The sequence below is a fragment of the Acomys russatus genome, chromosome 25 (genome assembly GCF_903995435.1).
Source record: "Acomys russatus chromosome 25, mAcoRus1.1, whole genome shotgun sequence".
Lineage (NCBI taxonomy): Eukaryota > Metazoa > Chordata > Mammalia > Rodentia > Muridae > Acomys > Acomys russatus.
This window is the reverse complement of record NC_067161.1, coordinates 13,284,335-13,304,375: the sequence shown is the minus strand read 5'-3', so window position 1 is coordinate 13,304,375 and position 20,041 is coordinate 13,284,335. Positions and strand designations below refer to the sequence as shown.

The following is a 20,041-nucleotide window of genomic DNA, read 5'->3' as shown; positions in this document are numbered from 1 at the left end:
CTTTGCCAGCCAGAGCAGAAACTGATGGGTGCTATAAAGAGGAAGCTCTGGCTTGTGCATGCAGCTCGCCCCGCAGGCAGTGCTCCTGCCCCAGGCTGTGTGAGAGGGAGGAAGGGAGGCGTGGTGGGTGGAGACTGAGGGGGCTGGTGATGCTTCCCGGGGAGACAGGGGCAGGTGTGGGCAACTTCAGCATGAGATGTTAAAATCAGAAAATCATCAAGTCCTCAGGCTGAGTCAGGAGGAATTAACTCTGCCTTACAAACTCACGCTCTATTTTTACTCAAAGGAATGTACTTTGCCTAATTTGAAGGTGAGGAGAAAAAAAAAAAATTCTTCCCACTAAATAAAATATCAGTAAACATGAGAGGCTCTGGGCCCTTGACTGCTGGAGGGCCCCCGGGGTGTGTGATATGAATCTAAAATTGACTTCTCACTTAAGTGTGCTTGCTGAATACAAAATGTTAACCTAGCTTTCAGAATTACAAATCAAAAGTGTTTCAGGGGTTGGAGAAATGGCTCGGTGGCTAAGAGCACCTGCTGCTTTTCCAGAGGACCTGAGCTTGGTTTTCGGCACCCATGTCAGGTGGTTCAGTTGTAACTCCAGCTCCAGGGCACTGTTTTCTAGACTGCTGAGGCACCAAATGCATGCAGCACATAAACACACAGACAATTTATTCATATATTTACTCATTTATTGACCGGGACTCAATATGTAGCCCTTAACTGATCTGGAACTATGTGGACCAGGCTGGCCTTGAATTTATTGAAATCCTCCTGTCTCTGCCTCCTAAGCACTGGGATTAAAGGCATGTGCCACACAAGCTAAAAAAATTTTTTTTCAGGCATTACTTGTTTATAGCTTTATTGAGCTATAAATAATATGTGATAAACTGCACATTTCTAGAACTCTGCTTTGTGTCAACAGCCCTGAAACCATCATACAGTAAAGCGTCACTGTGTGCAGTGCACGCAGAGGCCAGAAAAGGGTGTGAGACCCTCTGGAATGGAGTCACAGATGGTTGTTAGCCACCATGTGGCTGCTGGGAACAAATCTGGCTGACCTGGAAAGTGATATATAGAGCAGGCTGGCTCCCAAACGCTAGGATAAAAGTGTGTGCTAGCTGTCATGGCTGGTCAAAAAATTCTTTTCTGAAGCCAGGTTCACGCCTTTAATTCCTGTGCTTCCTAGGCGGAGGCAGACAGATTTCAGTGAGCTCAAAGCCAGATTGGTCTACAGAGCAAGTTTCAGGACAGAAACAAAAACAAAAAACAAATCAAAACAAAAAACAAAGAAACAAACAAAAACTCAAAAAACTTTTTTGGAGACTGGGTCTCTCTGTGTAGTCCTAGCTGTCCTAGAACTCACTCTGTAGAACAGACTGGCTTCTAACTCAGAGATCCGCTGCCTCTGCCTCTTGAGAACCGGGATTAAAGACCTGTGCTTCCACTGCCTGGCTAAAAATCATACATTTTTCTTTTTGTGTGTGTGGTTTTTCGAGACAGGGTCTCTCTGTGTTAGCTTTGGCTGTCCTGGACTTGCTCTGTAGACCAGGCTGGTCTTGAACTCACAGCTATCCACCTGCCTCTGCCTCTGTTGGGCGCCACTATGCCTGGCTATACATTTTTTTTTTTTTTTAAAGAGACAGGCACCTGTCCCTTGAGGCATTGCAGATGTGGCTGCTGTGTCACGTGTGCGTCAGTAGGTGGCAGAGAGGAGAGAGGCTAAGCCTATGCTCAGTGTTCCGACCTGTGAACATCTAAAAAAAGTGAGTCAGGTGCTTTGCAGGTCTGGATGGGCTCCCAAGGCTGAGCCAGAGACAAGAGGAATCCCACCTGGGATGGAGGATGGGGTGGGTGCGGTGGGGGTGGGGGTGAGGGTGGGAACGAGCCTGAGACAGATGGACCCTTATACTATGGGGCCATGTGGGCTGGCTCGGGGGAGGAGTGAGCCCAAGACACCACCAGTCTAGCACCATGGGACCCAGACAGGGAGCTAGCCTGAGATGCCCATCATTCCAGGTGCCAAGCCGGCCTGGTGCGTGCGTGCGTGTGTGTGTCTTGTGCAGACCATGCCCAAGATGACCTCCTTGCTTGGTGCTGTCATGCACAGGTGAAGTATAGCACTCCTGAGACCCCTCCTGAGAAGCTCCAGACACTCAGACCCTGGGTGCCACTACGAGGTGGAGAAATGGAAGAGAAAGAGAAACAGAAGGATGCAAGCCCAATGAGGAGAGGCAGAACTGGAGACTGGAGGTCAGTGAGGAACAGCCTGATGTGAGTAGCTGGTGACGCCACCTAGGACCACAGTAGGAGCCTGGCCAGTGCTGTCACTGGGGCCATGTCTTGGCCCATGGTACTGCAGCATCAAGGTTCTGTTACTACCAAAGGCCAGGAGGACTTCCATGGTCTCGGCTGCTGACTGGGGACCTGTTGATGTCTTAGGGCTGTGCAGAACTTCTTGTCTGGGCATCATGGGAGAACTGGCCCTGGGGGCATGAAAGCAGAAGAGCTGACTCTGCCTCTAGCCAGCTGCAGTACTCAGGAGAGCAGGTCACACATGGCCCAGGAAGCACAGTAGAGTTGGCCTTGGTTGTAGGAGTTGTGGGTTAGCTGGCCCAGAGAGGGGAAAACTGGCCCTGTCACTCATCTCCTGTGCAGTGGATTGGTAGGGAGAGACACCCTCTTCCTCTCTGGCCTCTTTTTTATTTATTTTATTTTATGTTATTTCATTTTTTGAGACAGGGTTTTACATTTTTTATTTTTTGGTTTTTTAAGACAGGGCTTCTCTGTGCAGCCTTGGCTGTTGGACTCACTTTGTAGACCAGGCTGGCCTCAAACTCACAGCAATCCACCTGCCTCTGCCTCCCTGAGTGCTGGGATTACAGGGTGTGCCACCGTGCCTGCCTCCCTGACCCTTTTTTGTATATGCTATTCCATTTGGGACCTTAGCCCTTCTGCTCTGTCTCCCTCATCCCAAGTCTAAGCAGCCAGCACCGAGCCTAGGCATTTCCACTGACCGCTGCCTCCTGCTCTGGTTTCTTGTCTAGTTACTTTTGCAGTGTTGGGGACTGAATCTAGAACCTTCCCCTGCTAGGCTTTTATAAGTTTGTTTGTTGTTGTTTTGGTTCCTCTCTGGCCTCTTGCCACCTACAGCAGGAGGGTTTGCCAACAGCCACCCTGTTAAGGGAGCTCACTAAACATGTAGGCTGTCTAGGAGGTGATCTGCTGTTTGTAAAGTCTGTATCGTGATGTATCCCAGAGATCTCTCATGCCTACTGGACTTCCCCAAATCAATGGCTCCTGACAACATGTCAGAGGCTGGAAGCAGTTTGGGGGTGCATCGTGGTACAAGACCTTGCAAACACCAGATCACCTCCTAGACAGCCCACATGCTTAATGAGCTCCCTTAACAGGGTGGCTCTTGGCAAGGGTTGGCCCTGAGGTCATCAGAGCAGGAGAGCTGGTCCTGCCCCGCACCTACTGGAGCACTAGGGGAGAGTGGGCCCTGCACCTCACCTGGGCAGCATAGCAGAGATGGCCTTGAATGTGTGAGGGGGTTTGTGGGTGAGCCAGCCATGAAGGTGTGAACCCACTCTGCTTCTTGTCTCCTATGTGATAGTGAGCAGGAGAGCTGACTCCCTCCCTCCTGCTGGGGTCGTGGGCACAGGAGAGCTAGGCCCTGCCCCTCACCTGCTGCAGCAGCACTTGGGGGAGCAGGCCCTGCACCTCGCCTGGTCAGCACAGTACAGCTGACCCTGATGGCGTGGGCGTGGATGAACCAGCCCCTAGGGCATGAGAGCTGCAGAGTTGGCTTTGCCCTTGCTGGTGGCTGAACTGGACTGGCCAGCTGGGGCAGGGCAGGAGAGGGTGCCCTAATAGTGTGTGTACAGGAAAGCTGGCAGGCTGACCAGCTCAGATACCTTTCAGGCCCAGATCCAGGGCTTTGAATCAGCCCACCCCAACATCTATGGACTCGATGAACTTCTGGTGTGTGTGAAGGGGCCGGTCCTACAGATCCAAAACTACAGGGTCTCCACGATACAAGATATTTGAGAATCCCAGATGCCTCTTACCAGACCAACTAGTCATGCAATGGATATTAGCAAACAAAGACGTGTGGACAAAAATGTATACTGTGGGACACACTGTGACACACTACAGTTTCCACAATGAGATTTTTTTTCCCCCCTACTCTGGGCGGGGGTTGCAAGGGTGAATAGTGGGTATGAGGAGATGAGTGGGCTTGGGTGCATGATGTGAAATTCACAAAGAACCAGTAAAAAGTTGAGAGAGAGAGAGAGAGAGAGAGGGAGAGAGTGCCAGGCAGACAGGTCGACACATCATCATGTTGTAGTACAGCTAGGCCTCGATAGAGAGACCTTGTCTCAAAAAACAGAACAAACAAAAAAACATAAAATTTCCTTTTTTTTTTTTTTTCCCCAAGACAGGGTTTCTCTGTGTAACCCTGGCTGTCCTGGAATCACTCTGTAGACCAGGCTGGCCTCGAACTCACAGAGACCCACAAGCCTCTGTCTCTCAAGTGCTGAGATTAAAGGCACACGCCACCACTGCCTAGCTAAAATTACATTAAAATTTTTTTTTTTTTGTTTTGAGCCAGGCGTGGTGGCACATGTGTTTTGACGAAGAACACTGTTTTTGCAAGGACTTTCTCCTGGAGGTGGTGGAGTGACTAGGCAACATCTACCTCTTCTTTTTTAAATATGTTTTGCCTGCATGATGTCTGTATGAAGGTGTCAGATCTTCGAGTTACAGACTGTTGTGAGCTGCCACATAGGTGCTGGGATTTGAGCCTTGGTCCTCTTGAAGAGCAGTCAATGCCCTCAATTGCCGAGCAATCTCACCAAATTTTCTTCTTCTTCTTCTTCTTCTTCTTCTTCTTCTTCTTCTTCTTCTTCTTCTTCTTCTTCTCCTCCTCCTCCTCCTCCTCCTCCTCCTCCTCCTCCTCCTCCTCCTCCTCCTCCTCCTTCTTCTTCTTCTTCTTTGTTTTTTTTTGAAACAGGGTTTCTCTGTGTAGCCTTGGCCCTTGGCTGTCCTGGACTCACTTTGTAGACCAGGCTGGCCTCAAACTTACAGAGATCTGCCTGCCTCTGTCTCCCAGGTGCTGGAACTACAGGTGTACGCCTGTACCCGGTCTCCATCTATGTCTTCTAAGGTCTCAATGACAAAGCTGGATTCCTCTAAATTCATCATGGAGAACCAGTGAGTGTTAGTCTTGCTTATAGTGCATGGGTTGGAGTTACAGGCAGGAGCGAGTGTGATCCTAAAGCTGCCACACTGGAAGGTCTGCACCCCCGATGGAAGATAGCTTCCCCAGGGCTGCATGAATAGAGTTCCTTTTTGGGGGTGTTTTGTTTGTTTGTTTGTTTTGGTTTTTTGAGACAGCATTTTTCTGTGTCACCCTGGTTGTCCTGGACTCGCTTTGTAGACCAGGCTGGCCTCGAACTCACAGAGATCTACCTGCCTCTGCCTCCCAAGTGCTGGGATGACAGGTATGTACCACCATGCATGCCTGGCTGGATAGAATTCTTTTTCCCCAGTCCTCCCCAGCCTGGAAGTCTTGCCTCTTAATCCTGCCTCAGCTGATTGGCCACCAGCTTTTTATTAGAACCAACCAGAAGGAGATGGAGAACAATGTTTATAAAACATTGAGACAGGAGATACCTCATGAAAAGGACAACGCCAAAGTCTCACCACACATCTGCACCCGCACAGAAACTAGCATTTAAATAGCACAAGGATAATCTTTACACAGTGCACAGAAACATCACTCTGACAGTTAGTTTGACACCGTGTTTCTAGGGGGAAGAAAGACGTAAACAACCAAAAATTAATTTCAGTGGCTGGAGAGATCACTCAGTGGTTGAAGGCAGTAAGTCATGTGGCTAACCTGGGTTTGGTTCTCAGCATACAAGTGGCAGCTCATGACCTTTTGAGACTCTAATTTCAAGGGATCCAGTGCCTTCTACTGGCTTCCACAGACACCAGGCATGCATATAGTGCACATACATATATGTACAGGCAAAATATTCATACATATAAATAAAATCTTTATTATATTATAAATTTATATGTTATATGTTATAAATTTATATACTGCCTGCCGGGTTTTTTTTCCAAAATGGTAGAAATCTAAAATTGTACAACTCTGTTAAACACTCTAGTAGATTTCTTTTTCCTGAAACAGGGTTTCTCTGTGTAGCCTTGGCTATACTGGACTCTTTTTGTAGACCAGGCTGGCCTCGAACTCACAGAGATCTGCATACCTCTGCCTCACTGAGTGCTAGGATTAAAGGCGTGTGCCACCATGCCCAGCCCTGGTAGATTCTTTAAATTTAAAATGTACAGAGGGGCTGGAGAAATGACTTAGAGGTTAAGAGTGCATACCACTTTTGCAGAGGACTTGAGTTTAGTTCCCAGCACTTACACAAGGAGCCAACAAGTGCTTGTAACTGCACCTCTAGGGTGATCTGATACAGAGTTTGTCCAGGACAGTGAAGGCTACACAGAGAAACTCTGTCTCGAAAAACAAAACAAGCCAGGTGGTGGTGGCGCAGGCCTTTAATCCTAGCACTTGGGAGGCAGAGGCAGGTGTATCTCTGAGTTTGAGGCCAGCCTGGTCTACAAAGTGAGTCCCTTCACTCTCTGCCTTCAGTCTTGTCTGTCCAAGTAAGGAGTCAAATTCTTGTGTCCCCCCCCCCCCCCCCCCCCCCCCCCCCCCCCCCCCCCCCCGCCCCCAGTGAAAGCAGCTGCTGCTACTTCTCTTTTTCTTCTTTGTTTTTGCTTTTGTGTCTGGCCTGTGATTGATGTCAACTCTTCTGCTTCAGTCCCGTGTGTACAATTATGTGTGCCCATGTTTGTGACACCTTCAAAGTGCCTAGCCTCTTCCTCAATCACTCTCCACCTTATTTTGTGTGTGTGTGTGTGTGTGTGTGTGTGTGTGTGTGTGTGTGTGTGATGTGTGTGGTATATGCACACAGGTGTGTGTGTGTGGACAGATGTGTGTGTGTGGGTGGGTGTATAGGCCAGAAGAAGGTGCCAGGGATTTCTCTATTACTTTCCACCTTGGTTATTCGAGGCAGGATCTCTCAATGAACTAAGCTGTTTAATTTTTCAGTGAGGCTTACAGCTACCTAACCGCGGTGACCCCCTTGTCTCTATATTTTTGAGGGGTGACAGGAGGGTACAGGACCACACTTAACTTTTTTTGTGCATCGGGATTTGAATCTTCTCCTCATGCTTGCATAGCAATTGCTCTTAACTACAGAGCCATTTCTCCTATCTTAGTTTCCGTTTAATTTTAAACATTTAAACAATTTATATGTATGAAGGTTTGCTTGCATAGATATTTGTGTACCGTGTGTGTGCCTGGTGTTTGAGTAGGTGGCATCCTGGAGTTGGAGTTATACATGGTTGTCAGCTGCCATGTGAGTGCTGGGTACTGAACCTGGGTCCTCAGGAAGAAAAGATGGTGTTCTCACCAGGCATGGTGGCACATGCCTTTAATCCTAGCACTCAGGAGGCAGAGGCAGGTGGATCGTTGTGAGTTTGAGGCCAGCCTGGTCTACAAAGTGACTCCAAGACAGCCAAGGCTACACAGAGAAACCCTGTCTTGGAAAAAACCAACCAAACAAACCTTTTAACCTTTCATAAACAGCCCAGTTAACTTGGTTCACACAGGGAGGCAAGCATTCTCTGTGTTGTGGTTCTATTTGGGCACACAAACCATGGAAGCCATAAATATTTTTCTTAGCATTGGCACACAACAGGAACACCTGCTCCCCGGAAAGCCAGCCTTAGGCCTGACTGAGAACACCAAAGGACAGGTGGATATTTACCATGACATCCCTAAATAGAAAGGCTGATACTTACTGGAACTTTCCCTGAGAATGGTAGCTGGCCAAAGACAGTTTCCAGTCCTTGCATCGGGCTTTATTGGAAGTGACTTTATTCTTTCAACGTGTTTTCCTCAAAAACAAAACAAAACAAAACAAAACACCCCCAAAAAAACCCAAAACCAAAAACAAAACAAAAAAAAAACCCATACAGTTCTTACAAGAAAGTGAAACTACGGTTTCAGGAGGGAACCGTGACACCTGCCGTTTTCCACAGCTAGCTGCACACAGCCTCCTATCATGTGCTGGGAATTTCGCCATGGGGGATGACTCAGTAGACTGGCCTGCTGTACACCTTGGGAGCATAGCTCAGTTTTTAGCTCTCGTCAAAACTGCTTATGAAACCATACTTATCTATGGTGGCCACGAACGTAAAAATTGGTTCATACTTTTCCCTGATGGCTAAATTTAGTTCTTGCCTGGATGCACCTCATCTGCTTCCAATTGGCTTAGTTTGTCGCTCCGCATCCCTGACCATGACCCTGTCATGATGACAACGGCATTAGTTGGCAATACTCCCGGTCAGCACTAGGTATCAAATGTAAAAACCTTTGCAAAGGATTGGTGGGGTCAGTCTATAATCCAAGGCGGGGAGGATCAGGAGTTAAAGGGTAGCCTTTTTCAAAAAAGACACCAAACAACATATCAAACAAAACCAAGATCTGTGCCTCCGCACTTCACTGTACGCGCCTGTGGATGAATGTGTGAGCCCCACAGATCCTGCCTTTGTGTGGTGTGACTTTGGGCAATTCCTCACCTGGCGTCAGAGCGCCCCAATTTGGTAGCCCGTCCATTAGTATTCTGGTAGGTACTACCATCTTGTGAAGAAGTCACAGAGGAGGGGCTAGCGGCTTCTCTGGAACATGAGCATGTTTGGTTTCCCGATCAGCAATAGTTTCCCAAAGCCTATGCTCAGGCACCTCTTCCCGCTACAGGACGCTTCGTTCGCCCTACCTCCGCAAATAGTGCAGACCCTCTGAAAGGGGCAGATTACCGTAGCCCCTAAAATGCCCCCGCTGCGAACTCACCTTTATAGCAACCCATGGGGGCGTGGTCAGGCTACACGGCGTGCTGACGTCACGCGCGACGGAGGGCGGGCCGGCGCCGGCGTCCCTCACTGGGTCCCTAAGCGCTGGCGATCAGGCTTCAGCCTCCGCTACCCGGCTGATGCTTGCCTCCTACCGTCCGCTCCCCGCCGCCGAGTTCTCACATCGTTCGGGCCGCGCTGCCGCCATGGGCCTGCGGCAGCCGCGCTGCGGGGCCAGGAGCCGCTAAGGTGCGGTGCGAAGATGGGCGAGGGCAGAGCAGGGCCCGAGCGCCAGCCCCAGCAGCCCGGGCGCCCCGCGCGCGCCCGCCCGCGTCGCCGCGGGGATGCCCGCGCCCGCCGCCGCGCCCTGAGCGCCTTTGTCTACCTTCCGCGCCTCTCGTATCATCCCTAGTTTAGCCGGCGCCGGATCATGGAGCTGAGCCAGCCGACCTCCCTGTCGGAGCACGACGAGCCGGCGTCTGGGCCCCAGCGCGGGGTCAAGGGGCCGGTGGGGCCCGACGCTCCTCGCGGCTGGTCAGATGAGCCCGAGGAACACGCCCAGCTTCAACGGTGGCCAGAGGGACCCAACGCGCCAGTCTGCTGGCTCGAAAAGGTAGAGGATCCTGACGCTCCTAGTCGCTGGGCCAAAGAGCCCAACGCTCCTCGCTGCTGGTCCCAGGAGCCCGATGTATCCTGTCATTTGGCTAAGGAGTTGGAGGAACCCGAATCCCCTCTCTGCTGGTCCCAGGAGCCGGACGCAACCTGCCTCTTGACCAGGGGGCTGGAGGAACCCAACGCCCCTCGCTGCTGGCCTCAGGAGCCAGTCGCACCGCGCCACTTGGCCAAGGAGCTAGAGAAACCCGACCCCGCTCAGTGCTGGTCCCAGGAGCCCGACGCATCCTGTGTCTTGGCTACGGAGCTGGAGGAACCCGACACCCCTCGCTGCTGGTCCCAGCAGTCGGATGCAACCTGCCTCTTAACCAAGGAGTTGGAGGAACCCGACGCCCCTCGCTGCTGGTCCCAGGAGTCGGATGCAACCTGCCTCTTAACCAAGGAGTTGGAGGAACCCGACACCCCTCACTGCTGGTCCCAGGAACCGGACGCTCTTCGCTGCTGGTCCCAGGAGTCGGATGCAACCTGCCTCTTAACCAAGGAGTTGGAGGAACCCGACGCCCCTCACTGCTGGTCCCAGGAGCCAGACGCACCGTGCCACTTGGCTACGGAGCTGGAGGAACCCGACGCCCCTCGCTGTTGGTCCCAGGAGCCAGACGCACCGTGCCACTTGGCTACGGAGCTGGAGGAACCCGACGCCCCTCGCTGCTGGCCCCAGGAGCCCGACGCATCCTGTGACTTGGTTAAGGAGCTGGAGGAACCCGACGCCCCTCGCTGCTGGTCCCAGGAACCAGACGCACCGTGCCACTTGACCAAGGAGTGGAAGGAATCCGACGCACCGTGCTTCTTGGGCAAGGATCTGGAAGAACCCGACGCCCCTCGCTGCAGTGCCCAGGAGGCGGACACAAGGTGCCTCTTGGCCAAGGAGCCAGAGATGCCAGAGGAGCCTGATGCCCCTCACCTGTGGTTGGGGCAACCCGATGGACTGTGTCTCTTGGTCAAGGAACCAGAGGAGCCCACTGCATCTCGCTGCTGGTTGGAGGAGCCGGAGGAGCCTGACGCACCCAACGGACCATGTTTCTGGTCCAACGAACCAGAGGGGTCAGACGCATCTCACTGTTGGTCCGAGGAGCCCCAGGTGCTGTGCCTCTGGCCGGAGGAGCAGAACACTATGCGGTGCTGGCAGGACGAGCCCGACGCACCCTGCTTCTGGCCGGAGAATAGAGAGGAACCCAAAGTTTCGTGTCTACAGTTCAAAGAGTCGGAGAAGCCCAAAGCCCCGTGCAGCTGGCCAGAGGAGCTGGAAGACTGCTGCCCTACGCGGGGCCTACCCCTAGAGCACTTACCAACCGAGGGCGAGCTGCTCCAGGCATGTCCTGGGCCACCCTCGGACCCAGGCTCGGCGTTGTCGCTGCCCAGCGAGCCCGGGACAGCCCAGGAAGAGGGTGCGCGCCTCAGGACTGTGTTCGATGCCCTGGACAGGGATGGGGATGGCTTTGTCCGCATCGAGGATTTCATTCAGTTCGCCACGGTCTATGGGGCAGAACAGGTAATAAGCCTACTGCAGCTCTGGTCGGGAGAGGTGTCTGATTTCTGTTCATCAGGATAGTTTTCCAGAATCTCCCCTTCCTTCTTAGAGGAAGGTATACCCGTGAGTCAAGTGACCACGTCTCTGGCGTTACACTTGCTATTTATTTCCAGGGCCTATGAGTGGGAAACTCTCTAAAGTGCCTCCCTTCTGCCACCCATGTTAGGACATCAGAGGCCAGACTACTTGAGTAGAGTTAATTTATTCTGTGTGTTTACCATTTGTTGTACTAGGCTTTGATGGAGAGAGAGCGTAGAGGCCAGAAGAAGGTCCTAGAAATTGAAAATGCTAACTTCTGGCTGAAGATGTGGATGAGTGGACATAGCACTTGCCTCATGCTCTTGGCCCAGAGTTCAGTCCTTTGTACCACATAAAGGATTTCTGCTGGACAGTAAAGCGGCAAAATCAACAAGCACAAAATAAGTCTTAAGCTGGGCATGATGGTGCATGCCTGTAGTCCCAGCATTTGAGAGGCTGAGGCAGGATTGCTGCAAGTTCAAGGCCAGCCTAGTCTATACAGTGAGTTCAAGAATAACTTGGGCTACAAAGTTAGACCCCATTTCAAAAGACACATGCGTGCATGCATGCACACACTCACTAGTACACGCAGAGGAAAAGGAAGAGAATGAGGCCAGGAGTTTTGTGCATGGCAGGTGCCAAGTCTAGCAGGGCCTTCAGAGCCTCCGCTCTTAGAGGAGAGGTGAGATGTTTTGAAGGGTCACAGAGGCACAATTCAGGTGCAAGAGCCTCCCACACATCTGCCACCAGCTCCTGGGGAAGCTGGCTCCAAGACCGAGTCTTTGTTGGTCCCCATCAGCAGGGCTGTGTGCTTTGCTTGTAACCTAGAAGATACCATCCATGTTCCGTGTTCCCCTTTATTTCATCTGTTAATTTTCATGTTATTCATTTTTCACACATGCAGACATTTGTTAAGTGGGTGTTCAAGTACATTTGCATGTTTGAGCTTACTGGTCTTTAAGAAGAGGGATAAAAATAAGCTGGGTGTGGTGGCACGCGCATCTGTAGTCCTTGCATCTAGCACTCAGGAGGATGTCAGAATCGAGGTCAACCTGAAGCTATAGCAAGACTCTGTCTCCAAAAACCAAGGACAAAATTGATATATTTCTATTAGCATCCTGTTAAATCCTCTCTATCTGCAGCATCCGTAGAGCCACTGGAAAAAACTGGGCCCTGAGGATTCCCTGCAAAGTTCACACCTTGGGGCCAGGCAGCTTCTGGAAGGCTTCTTGCCACCGAACCCTCTTGCTGGCCTTTATCCATAGAGCTTGAGTTCTTGGACTTTCCTTCTTGTTCCTGGGCTAGGGAGGTCTTTCCGGTGCTTGGCAGTTGTTTACTGGTGTTATGTGTCTTCTCTTTAAACTTATTCTTGCCTTTCTAGATCCAATGTGACTGAGTAGGCTTGCCAGGCCAGGCCAGGCCAGAGCCGCATTTGCTCTTTTTTTGTTTTTTGTTTGTTTGTTTTTCAAGACAGGGTTTCTCTGTGTAGCCCTGTCTGTCCTGGACTCCCTTTGTAGACCAGGCTGGCCTCGAACTCATGAAGATCCACCTGCCTCTGCCTCCCAAGTGCTGGGATAAAGGGCATGAGCCACCGCGCCCAGCTCGCTTTTGCTCTTTACCACTTGTGACTCTGCTATTATGTTTTCACTCTATCATTGCTAAAGTTGTCCGAAAGTGGTAATTAGGCAAGCAGTTTGCACCCTTCCTTTCCAGGTAAGAAGCTAGAAGCTGGGAGAGGCTACAGAGCTTTCCCCAGGCCTAGTAGATTGTGTTAGAACAGGGGCGGGGATTCTCTTTCTTTTCTTTTCTTTTCTTTTCTTTTTTTTTTTTTAGCTCTTAGAAGTAGTTCTACCACATTTCAATTTAGGGAATTGTATAAAATTCTCTTTGGTCTCACCTCCCCAACTTGATTACTTTGAGGGAAACTTGGTCACACTTCTCTGTCTGTCCCCTTAACTCTCTTCCTCAAAGGTCTCACCATGTAATTCTGGCTGGCCTGGAACTCACTATATAAACCAGGCTGGCCTCGAACTCACAGAGATCACCTGCCTCTGCCTCCCAAGCACTGAGATTAAAGGCGAGCGCCACCACGCCCAGTCCTGCACATTCTTGAGTGTGGACTAAAATGGGTCAGAATTCTTTGCTCTGATAGTTCCTGGTGGAATTTGCTGTCTTGGAAGCTCCATGGCCAGAGATTGTTGGGACAGAGTGGAAGGAAATCTCCTAGGTCAGTTTGTTTTTTCACAGCTCAGGAGGAAGCTGTGGTGACTGGCTTAGGTTCCCTGGACTTAGAGTGGCCTCCTGGGGTGTGCAGGAGAGCTCTTGCTTTCTGGGAGCACCCCTGTAGTTTTGGACCGGATAAGACACAAAGGAATGAAAGCTAATCATTATGCGTGTAAGAAGAGGTAGGTAGCCTTCCTGACTCAGATAACAGAGGGGCAAAGGCAGGAACATTAACCAATAGTGCAGAAGTTTAGAGAAAAGCAAAACCATTCCCACAATATATGTATTTTAAATGTTAAAAATTATTTATTTTTATTTTATGTGCATTGGCGTAAGGGTGTTTGATCCCTGGGAACTGGAGTTACAGACAATTGTGAGCTGCCGCTGGGAATTGAACCCTGGTCCTTTGGCAGAGCAGACAGTGCTCTTAGCCCCTGAGCCATCTCTTCAAGCCTGTATTTTGAAATTTAGATGAACAAACTACATGGTAGGGAGAGCTTGTGAGTGATGCCTCTAGAGCTGTCACTCAAGTCTCAGTAGTTTCAGGACTCAACTCCTCTGTGAACGTCCCTCCACTTCCTTTTCTTCTGCAAGATTTTTTTTTACTTATTTATTTGTCTGTGTGAGACATACATACAGGTGCCTGCAGTGGTGGTCAGACACTCAAGCTGGAGTTACAGGAGGCTGGGAGCTACCTGTTATGAGTGGTTTCTGGAAACCCAGCAAGCCCTTAATCATAGAGCCATCTCGAGCTCCTCCACTTTTCAAAGCAGAATCCTTGTGCTGATGCTATATAATTAAAAAAAAAAAAAAAAACTTTTTATTGATTCTTTGTGAGTTTCACATCCTGAACCCCAATCCCACTCATCTCCCTGTCCCCTTGGAACCGCCTTCCGCCCTTACAACCTCTTCCCTCCCCCCAGATAAAAACATACACAAACAACAACAAAGAGTAGAAAACATCTCGTTGTGCAAGTTGTAGTGTGCCCCAGTGCTTCCCACGGTACACCCCTCTGTCTACACATCTGCACTTGCAAATGTTCATTGCAGTGAGTCGTGGTCTGACAGCATCAGTGTTGGGTCCTCAGGGGGACTCCTCCTGGTTATCCTGTTGTTGTCCTGTGTCATGAGATTCTGTATCTTTGGATGGGCAGGACCAGCCCCTGCAGGCTCCCCAACAGTTCACAGATGATGTAGATTTTTGGGAATGGTTGAACTCAAGGCCCTGATTTCTGGGCTTTTTTGTTTATTTGTTGTTTGAGACAGGGTTTCTCTTGTGTAGCCCTGGGTGTCCTGGGCTGGCTCTGCAGACCAGGCTGGCCTTGAACTCAAGAGATTGTCCTGCCTCTGTCTGCCTCTCTGAGTGCCAGGATGCTGTTAATCTTTACCTGTAAATGATTCTGTATTTATCTTTTTAAAAAGTAAGTTTTTTTGTTTGTTTGTTTTTTCTTCTTCTTCTAAGAGAGGGTCTCAGTCTATAGCCTTGACTGGCCTGGAACTCACAGAGATTTACCTGTCTCTGCCTGCCAGGTGCTGAGATTAAGGGCACTTGCTTCATCCCTAATTTAAGCTAGTGAGGGTGTGAATGAACAGGCATGCCAGGTGCTAATGTGGCTGTTAGAGGGCAACAGCCTTCAGGAGTTTGGATGTCTCCTGCTGTACTTGCTGTCAGGTCTTCACCTTTGGCTTCTGAACTATCATCTTCCTGCCCTGTTTTATTTTATTCTATTTTTTACAATTTTTTATTAAATATTTTTTACATATACATTTATATTATTACACATTTATACAGCAAGCTACCTACAGCAAAAAGAACCACTAAACAATCAGGAATTATATATATGTTACATTCATAGTGTTTTGGCTATTTGTATTTGGCAGCCTTGAAGAAAACATTTTTTCTATCTTGATGAGTCTAAAATTCTGAAAGTAAATCAGCATCATTATCAACTTAAAACATTTATCTACACCTAAAAATATCTTAATTCCTAAACAACTAAGCTTAATGATTAAACTATCTGGTCTTCAACCCCTTGAGAGACTTTTTTATTTTTAAGAGTTATCTATTTATTATTATGTATATAGTGCTCTGCCTGCATGTACACCCGTGGGCCAGAAGAGGGCATCAGATCACATATAAATGCTTGTGAGCCACCATGTGGTTGCTGGGAATTGAACTCAGGACCTCTGGAAGAGCGGTCAGTGCTCTCAACCTCTGAGCCATCTCCCCAGCCCTCAGATACTTGATTTTTGTTGTTTTGTTTTGTTTTTTTGAGATAGAGTTTCTCTGTGTAGCCCTGGCTGTCCTGGACTCACTTTGTAGACCAGGCTGGCCTCAAACTCACAAAGATCTGCCTGCCTATGCCTCCCGAGTGCTATTTTTTATTTTTTAAAATGTAATTTCTTTGAGACAGTTTCAGCGATGAGGGTGACCTTGAGCTCCTGATCCCTCTGCCTCGTCTCCCACGTGCTGGATCACAGGTGTGAGCCGCTGAAGTGGGCTCCAGTGTCTTTTATGTAATCTGTTTATGAAAGTAGCACTTTGAATTATTAAGTAGGTTGTCTGAATTTTTCATAGGAGCTCTCCCATTTATAATAGAGATGGCTGTTATGGTCCTCCTTTCTCTCTCTCCCAAAGTGTCATGGTATGTGTGGATCTGATTTCCTCAGCTGGTGGCAGATCAGGTGTTGTGTAATACCATCCAGTGTCATTCACAGGAGTCTGAAGGGGAAAGGAGGAAGGGGGCACAGGCATGGGCATGCTAGAACTTTATAGCTGCGTCTTTTTCTTTTTCCTTTTACTTTTTTTTTTTTTTCCTTTCCCTTTTTCTTTTAGCAGGGTCTCAGGTACCCCAGACTTGCCTTCAGCTGCCTTTGTAGTGGACAATAACCTTGGACTTCAGACCCTCCTGCCTCCATCTCTTAGTGCTGGGATTGGAGGTGTGTGCCATCACACTCAGTTTTATGGGGTGCTGGGTTTTGAACCCAGGGCTCTGAATTGTGAGAAGGGATTGGCCCCATTCTTGTTTCTCATTTGCTTGTTTGTTTGTTTTTATTTTTGAGACAGGGTGTCTCTGTGTCGCCCCAGCTGTCCTGAAACTGTCTCTGTAGTAGACCAGGCCGGCCTCGAACTCACAGAGATCTGCCTGCCTCTGCCTCCCTAGTAGTGGGATAAAAGGCTTGTACACCCCTACACACCCCACACTCTTGTTTTGCTTTTAGAAGAAATTAGTAGTAATCAGAAAAGAGTATGTTCACATTTTAATTTTACAGTCATATTAGCATTTGCTTTTTTGTTTTGTTTTGTTTTTAAAGACAAGGTTTCTCTGTGTACACCTGGCTGTTCTAGAACTCTCTCTGTGGATCAGGCTGGCCTCAAACTCAGAGATCTGCCTGCCTCTGCTCCAAATGCTGGGACTAAAGGTGCTGCTGCCTGGCAGCATTTTTTTTTTTTTAACAGCGACTGATCCTTCCCAGGAAACACTGTGGTGGGGCTCTGATTTTGTAAGGCACGGTCTGTCCCACAAAGAACTTGTTGAAGAAGCTGCAGAAGCAAATATTTTTGTGCACACTGTTCCCCCACTTCTTGTTTCTGCACTTTTGCCAGTGGGCAGTTGGTGGTTCTTAGGGGTGTTTGACACTATGGTTCATTGCTCCCCTGTTATTTCTTGTCTCTGTCCTAGCCTTGGATTTAAGTGTCTATGTGTGTGAAAATGGGCATGTGTGGCCAGACTTGATGGCACACATCTTTAATCCTAGCATTTGGAAGACAGAGGCAGGTGGATCTTTGAGTTGGAGGCCAGTCTGGTCTACAGAGCATATTTTAGGTCAGCTAAGGCTACACAGTGGGATCCTGGCCCAAAAAGAAAGAGGGAAAGAAAGAAAGAGAAAGAAAGAAAGAAAGAAAGAGCTTGGATATGTGTGAAAGCGTGTGTGTGTGCACGTGTGCGTGTGTGTCTGTGTGACTATATGAGTGCTTGAAGGAATGTGTACCACTGGCTCTATCTTGACAATTGCCAAAATCTCACAGCAATCTGCAAGAAACCCTGTCTTTAAAAACCAAAAAAATAGCCAGTTGCAGTGGTGTATGCCTGTAATCCTAGAACTCCGGAGGCAGAGGCAGGCGGATTTCTGTGAGTTCCAGGCCAGCCTGGTCTACAAAATGAGTCCAGTACAGCCACGGCTACACAGAGAAACTCTGTCTTGAAAAGCCAAAAAATAAAACTCAAATAACAAAATAAATTATTATTTGGGCTGGAGAGATGGTTCTCTGGTTAACACATGTACCACTCCTGTAGAGAATGCAGGTTTGGGTCCCAGTACCTGAACTGAGTGGCTTGCAATGCCTGTAACTGCAGCTCAGTACCTGAACTGAGTGGCTTACAGTGCCTGTAACTGCAGCTCAAAGAGATGCCGTGCCTCTGGCCTTCACAAGTACTTGAACTCACATGCACATACCCACACACAGACACATATTTTAAAAAAACAAATATAAGTTTTTAAAATAAATAATACATAAGCCAGCTGGGGTGGCTTCTTGCTGTAATGCCAACATTAGGGAGGCCGAGGCAGGAAAGCCGGTGTGAGTTCAACACTAGCTTTCCATACACAGTAGGACCCCGTTTCAATATCAACCAAAGATAGAGGGATCCCAAAATATAGCAGAGTGCGTGTGACCGGGTCTCCTGTTCTGAGAAGGTTATTACATATTAGCACATTGCTTTTCAATTGTTTGTTTGTTTTATTGTTTTCAGACAGTTTTTATGTGTAGCCCTGGCTGTCCTGGAACTCAACTCTATAGGCTAGGCTAGCCCCAAACTCCCAGAGATCTGCCTGCCTCTGCTTCTTGGGGGACTAAAGGCAGGAACTAATACGCCTGGCTTCAGAATTTTATAAATCAAATGTTATTTTATTTCATTTTTGGAATTGTGAGACCTATCTCCCTGTGGAACGTTGGCCCTTAGTTTCCTGTGTAGTCCAGTCTAGCCTTGAACTCATGAGTCTTCTGTCTTGCCCTCCTCCCCCTGAGTGTGGTGATTGTAGGCCTGCCTTGCCAGACCAGTTTTTCCTGTTTTTTTTTTTTTTTTTTGAAGCTAAAGTTCTCTAATGCCTGGTGTATGTGTGTTTTAAATTTTTATTTATTATTTTATGTGTTTTGAATTCCTGAGGCCCCTGCTTCTGGCTCCCAGTGTATACTATAGGGTATAATGCATATAATACACATATGTATGTGATAATAATATATATGCTATGATAGTCACAGGCATGAGCCACCATGCCTTGCTGTTTCATCTTAGTTTTGCTTATATTTGCTGAGGTAGGTATCAGTTGGTAGTCCAGACTAGTCCTGTGCTCAGTCTCCTGGCTAACCGTCCTAAGGGAGCAGCCTGTGACACCTCACCAAGCCTTGTAAACTGTGAACGCCTTCACTACTGTAAGTCACTGGGCTAATAAATGGAACCTTGTGCCTAGGGGAATTTTGCAGCTGTTGTTTAGGTTACATTAAGCAGTCTGCCAGTGAACCGACTACTCAGACTTTTTCAAGTTAAATGGTAATTTTAATTTTACTAACTGGTTCAGCACCAATAAAAGTGAGCCAAAGTCCACTTGATTAGAAAGATTAACATTTCTTATGAAAGAAAACCAGCCAACCAGATAATTTTTCTCACTTACAGCTTCAGGTTGCTGGAGAGAGATCAGAGAAGGCTCTCTGTGCAGCCCAGGCTCTCTGCGCAGCCCAGGCTCTCTGCGCAGCCCAGGCTCTCTGTGCAGCCAGGCTCTCTGCGCAGCCCAGGCTCTCTGCGAGCCCAGGCTCCCTCCCTCTTCAGCCTCTCCGGTGCTGGGATGCTAGGTTGGGTGATCCTTGAGGGTGCCAGTGGAGAGACGCAGATCTTTTATTTACTTAACTGACTTTGCAGCTGGGATGGGACTCAGGCTCTCACACGTGTGTTCTGACTGTAGAGCTCGTGTCCTCTCCCAGGATTCCCCAGGTGTCCCCAACCTCTTGTCATTGAGACACAATGTTCTCATGGACAGAATTCACCTGTAGAACTGTGCAATTGAGTTAAACAAACAAACCCCAAAATATAAAAACAAAACAAAAGAATCTCTCCTAGAATGTATGCCGAACTCATAGCTGCCCTGAGGCGCCCATGTACATACAGCTTGTGGGCTGCAGGTTGGACTGTCATCAGAAGACAGTAAAGTGCTGTTGCCTTCTCTTTTTTCTATTTTTAAAAAAAATATATTATTTTCAATTATGTATGTATGTGTGTAAGTCTGTGTTTAATTATATACATGTGCATGCTGGTGCCCAAGCCTAGAGGCATAGGGAATGCCTGGAGTGGGAATTACAGGCTGGTGTGAGCCACCTAACATTGGTGCTGGGAGTCAAACTCTGGTCTACAGAGAGAATTCCAGTACAGCTAATGCTACACAAGGAAACTCTTGTCTCCAAAAATTAGAAACAAATAAATAAAGAGTTCTTGTTGCTCTTGCAGAGGACTTGCCTATGTTGGGTAGGCTGAGACTGCCTGTAACGCCAGCTGTCCGAGGACTCAGATACCCTTTTCTGACCTCTGCAGGTGTTACACTCATGTACACTTACCCCTCCCCCCCACAGTCAGCAGCAGTAAAATCTTTAAACATTTAGATGTTGCA

At 48.6% G+C, this 20,041-nt stretch overlaps 1 protein-coding gene and 1 non-coding gene across 3 annotated transcripts in view; both read left to right on the top strand.

Annotated features, from left to right (window-relative positions):
- Window positions 1-1,649: 1,649 nt before the first annotated feature.
- On the top strand, window positions 1,650-1,780 carry LOC127208865 (small nucleolar RNA SNORA17). Its single transcript, XR_007833133.1, has one exon. It is a non-coding gene; the product is annotated as a small nucleolar RNA SNORA17 (small nucleolar RNA).
- A 7,496-nt stretch (window positions 1,781-9,276) lies between these two features.
- The window catches only part of Rab11fip3 (RAB11 family interacting protein 3), an 82,650-nt gene continuing 71,885 nt past the window's right edge, over window positions 9,277-20,041 (top strand). The window contains exon 1 of one of the 2 annotated variants that reach the window (XM_051168429.1): window positions 9,277-11,101. In XM_051168429.1, coding sequence (XP_051024386.1) covers window positions 9,371-11,101 — 1,731 coding nt within the window. In that variant the 5' untranslated portion in view covers window positions 9,277-9,370. The remainder of the gene's footprint in view (window positions 11,102-20,041) is intronic. The other variant, XM_051168428.1, reaches the window with a different exon arrangement.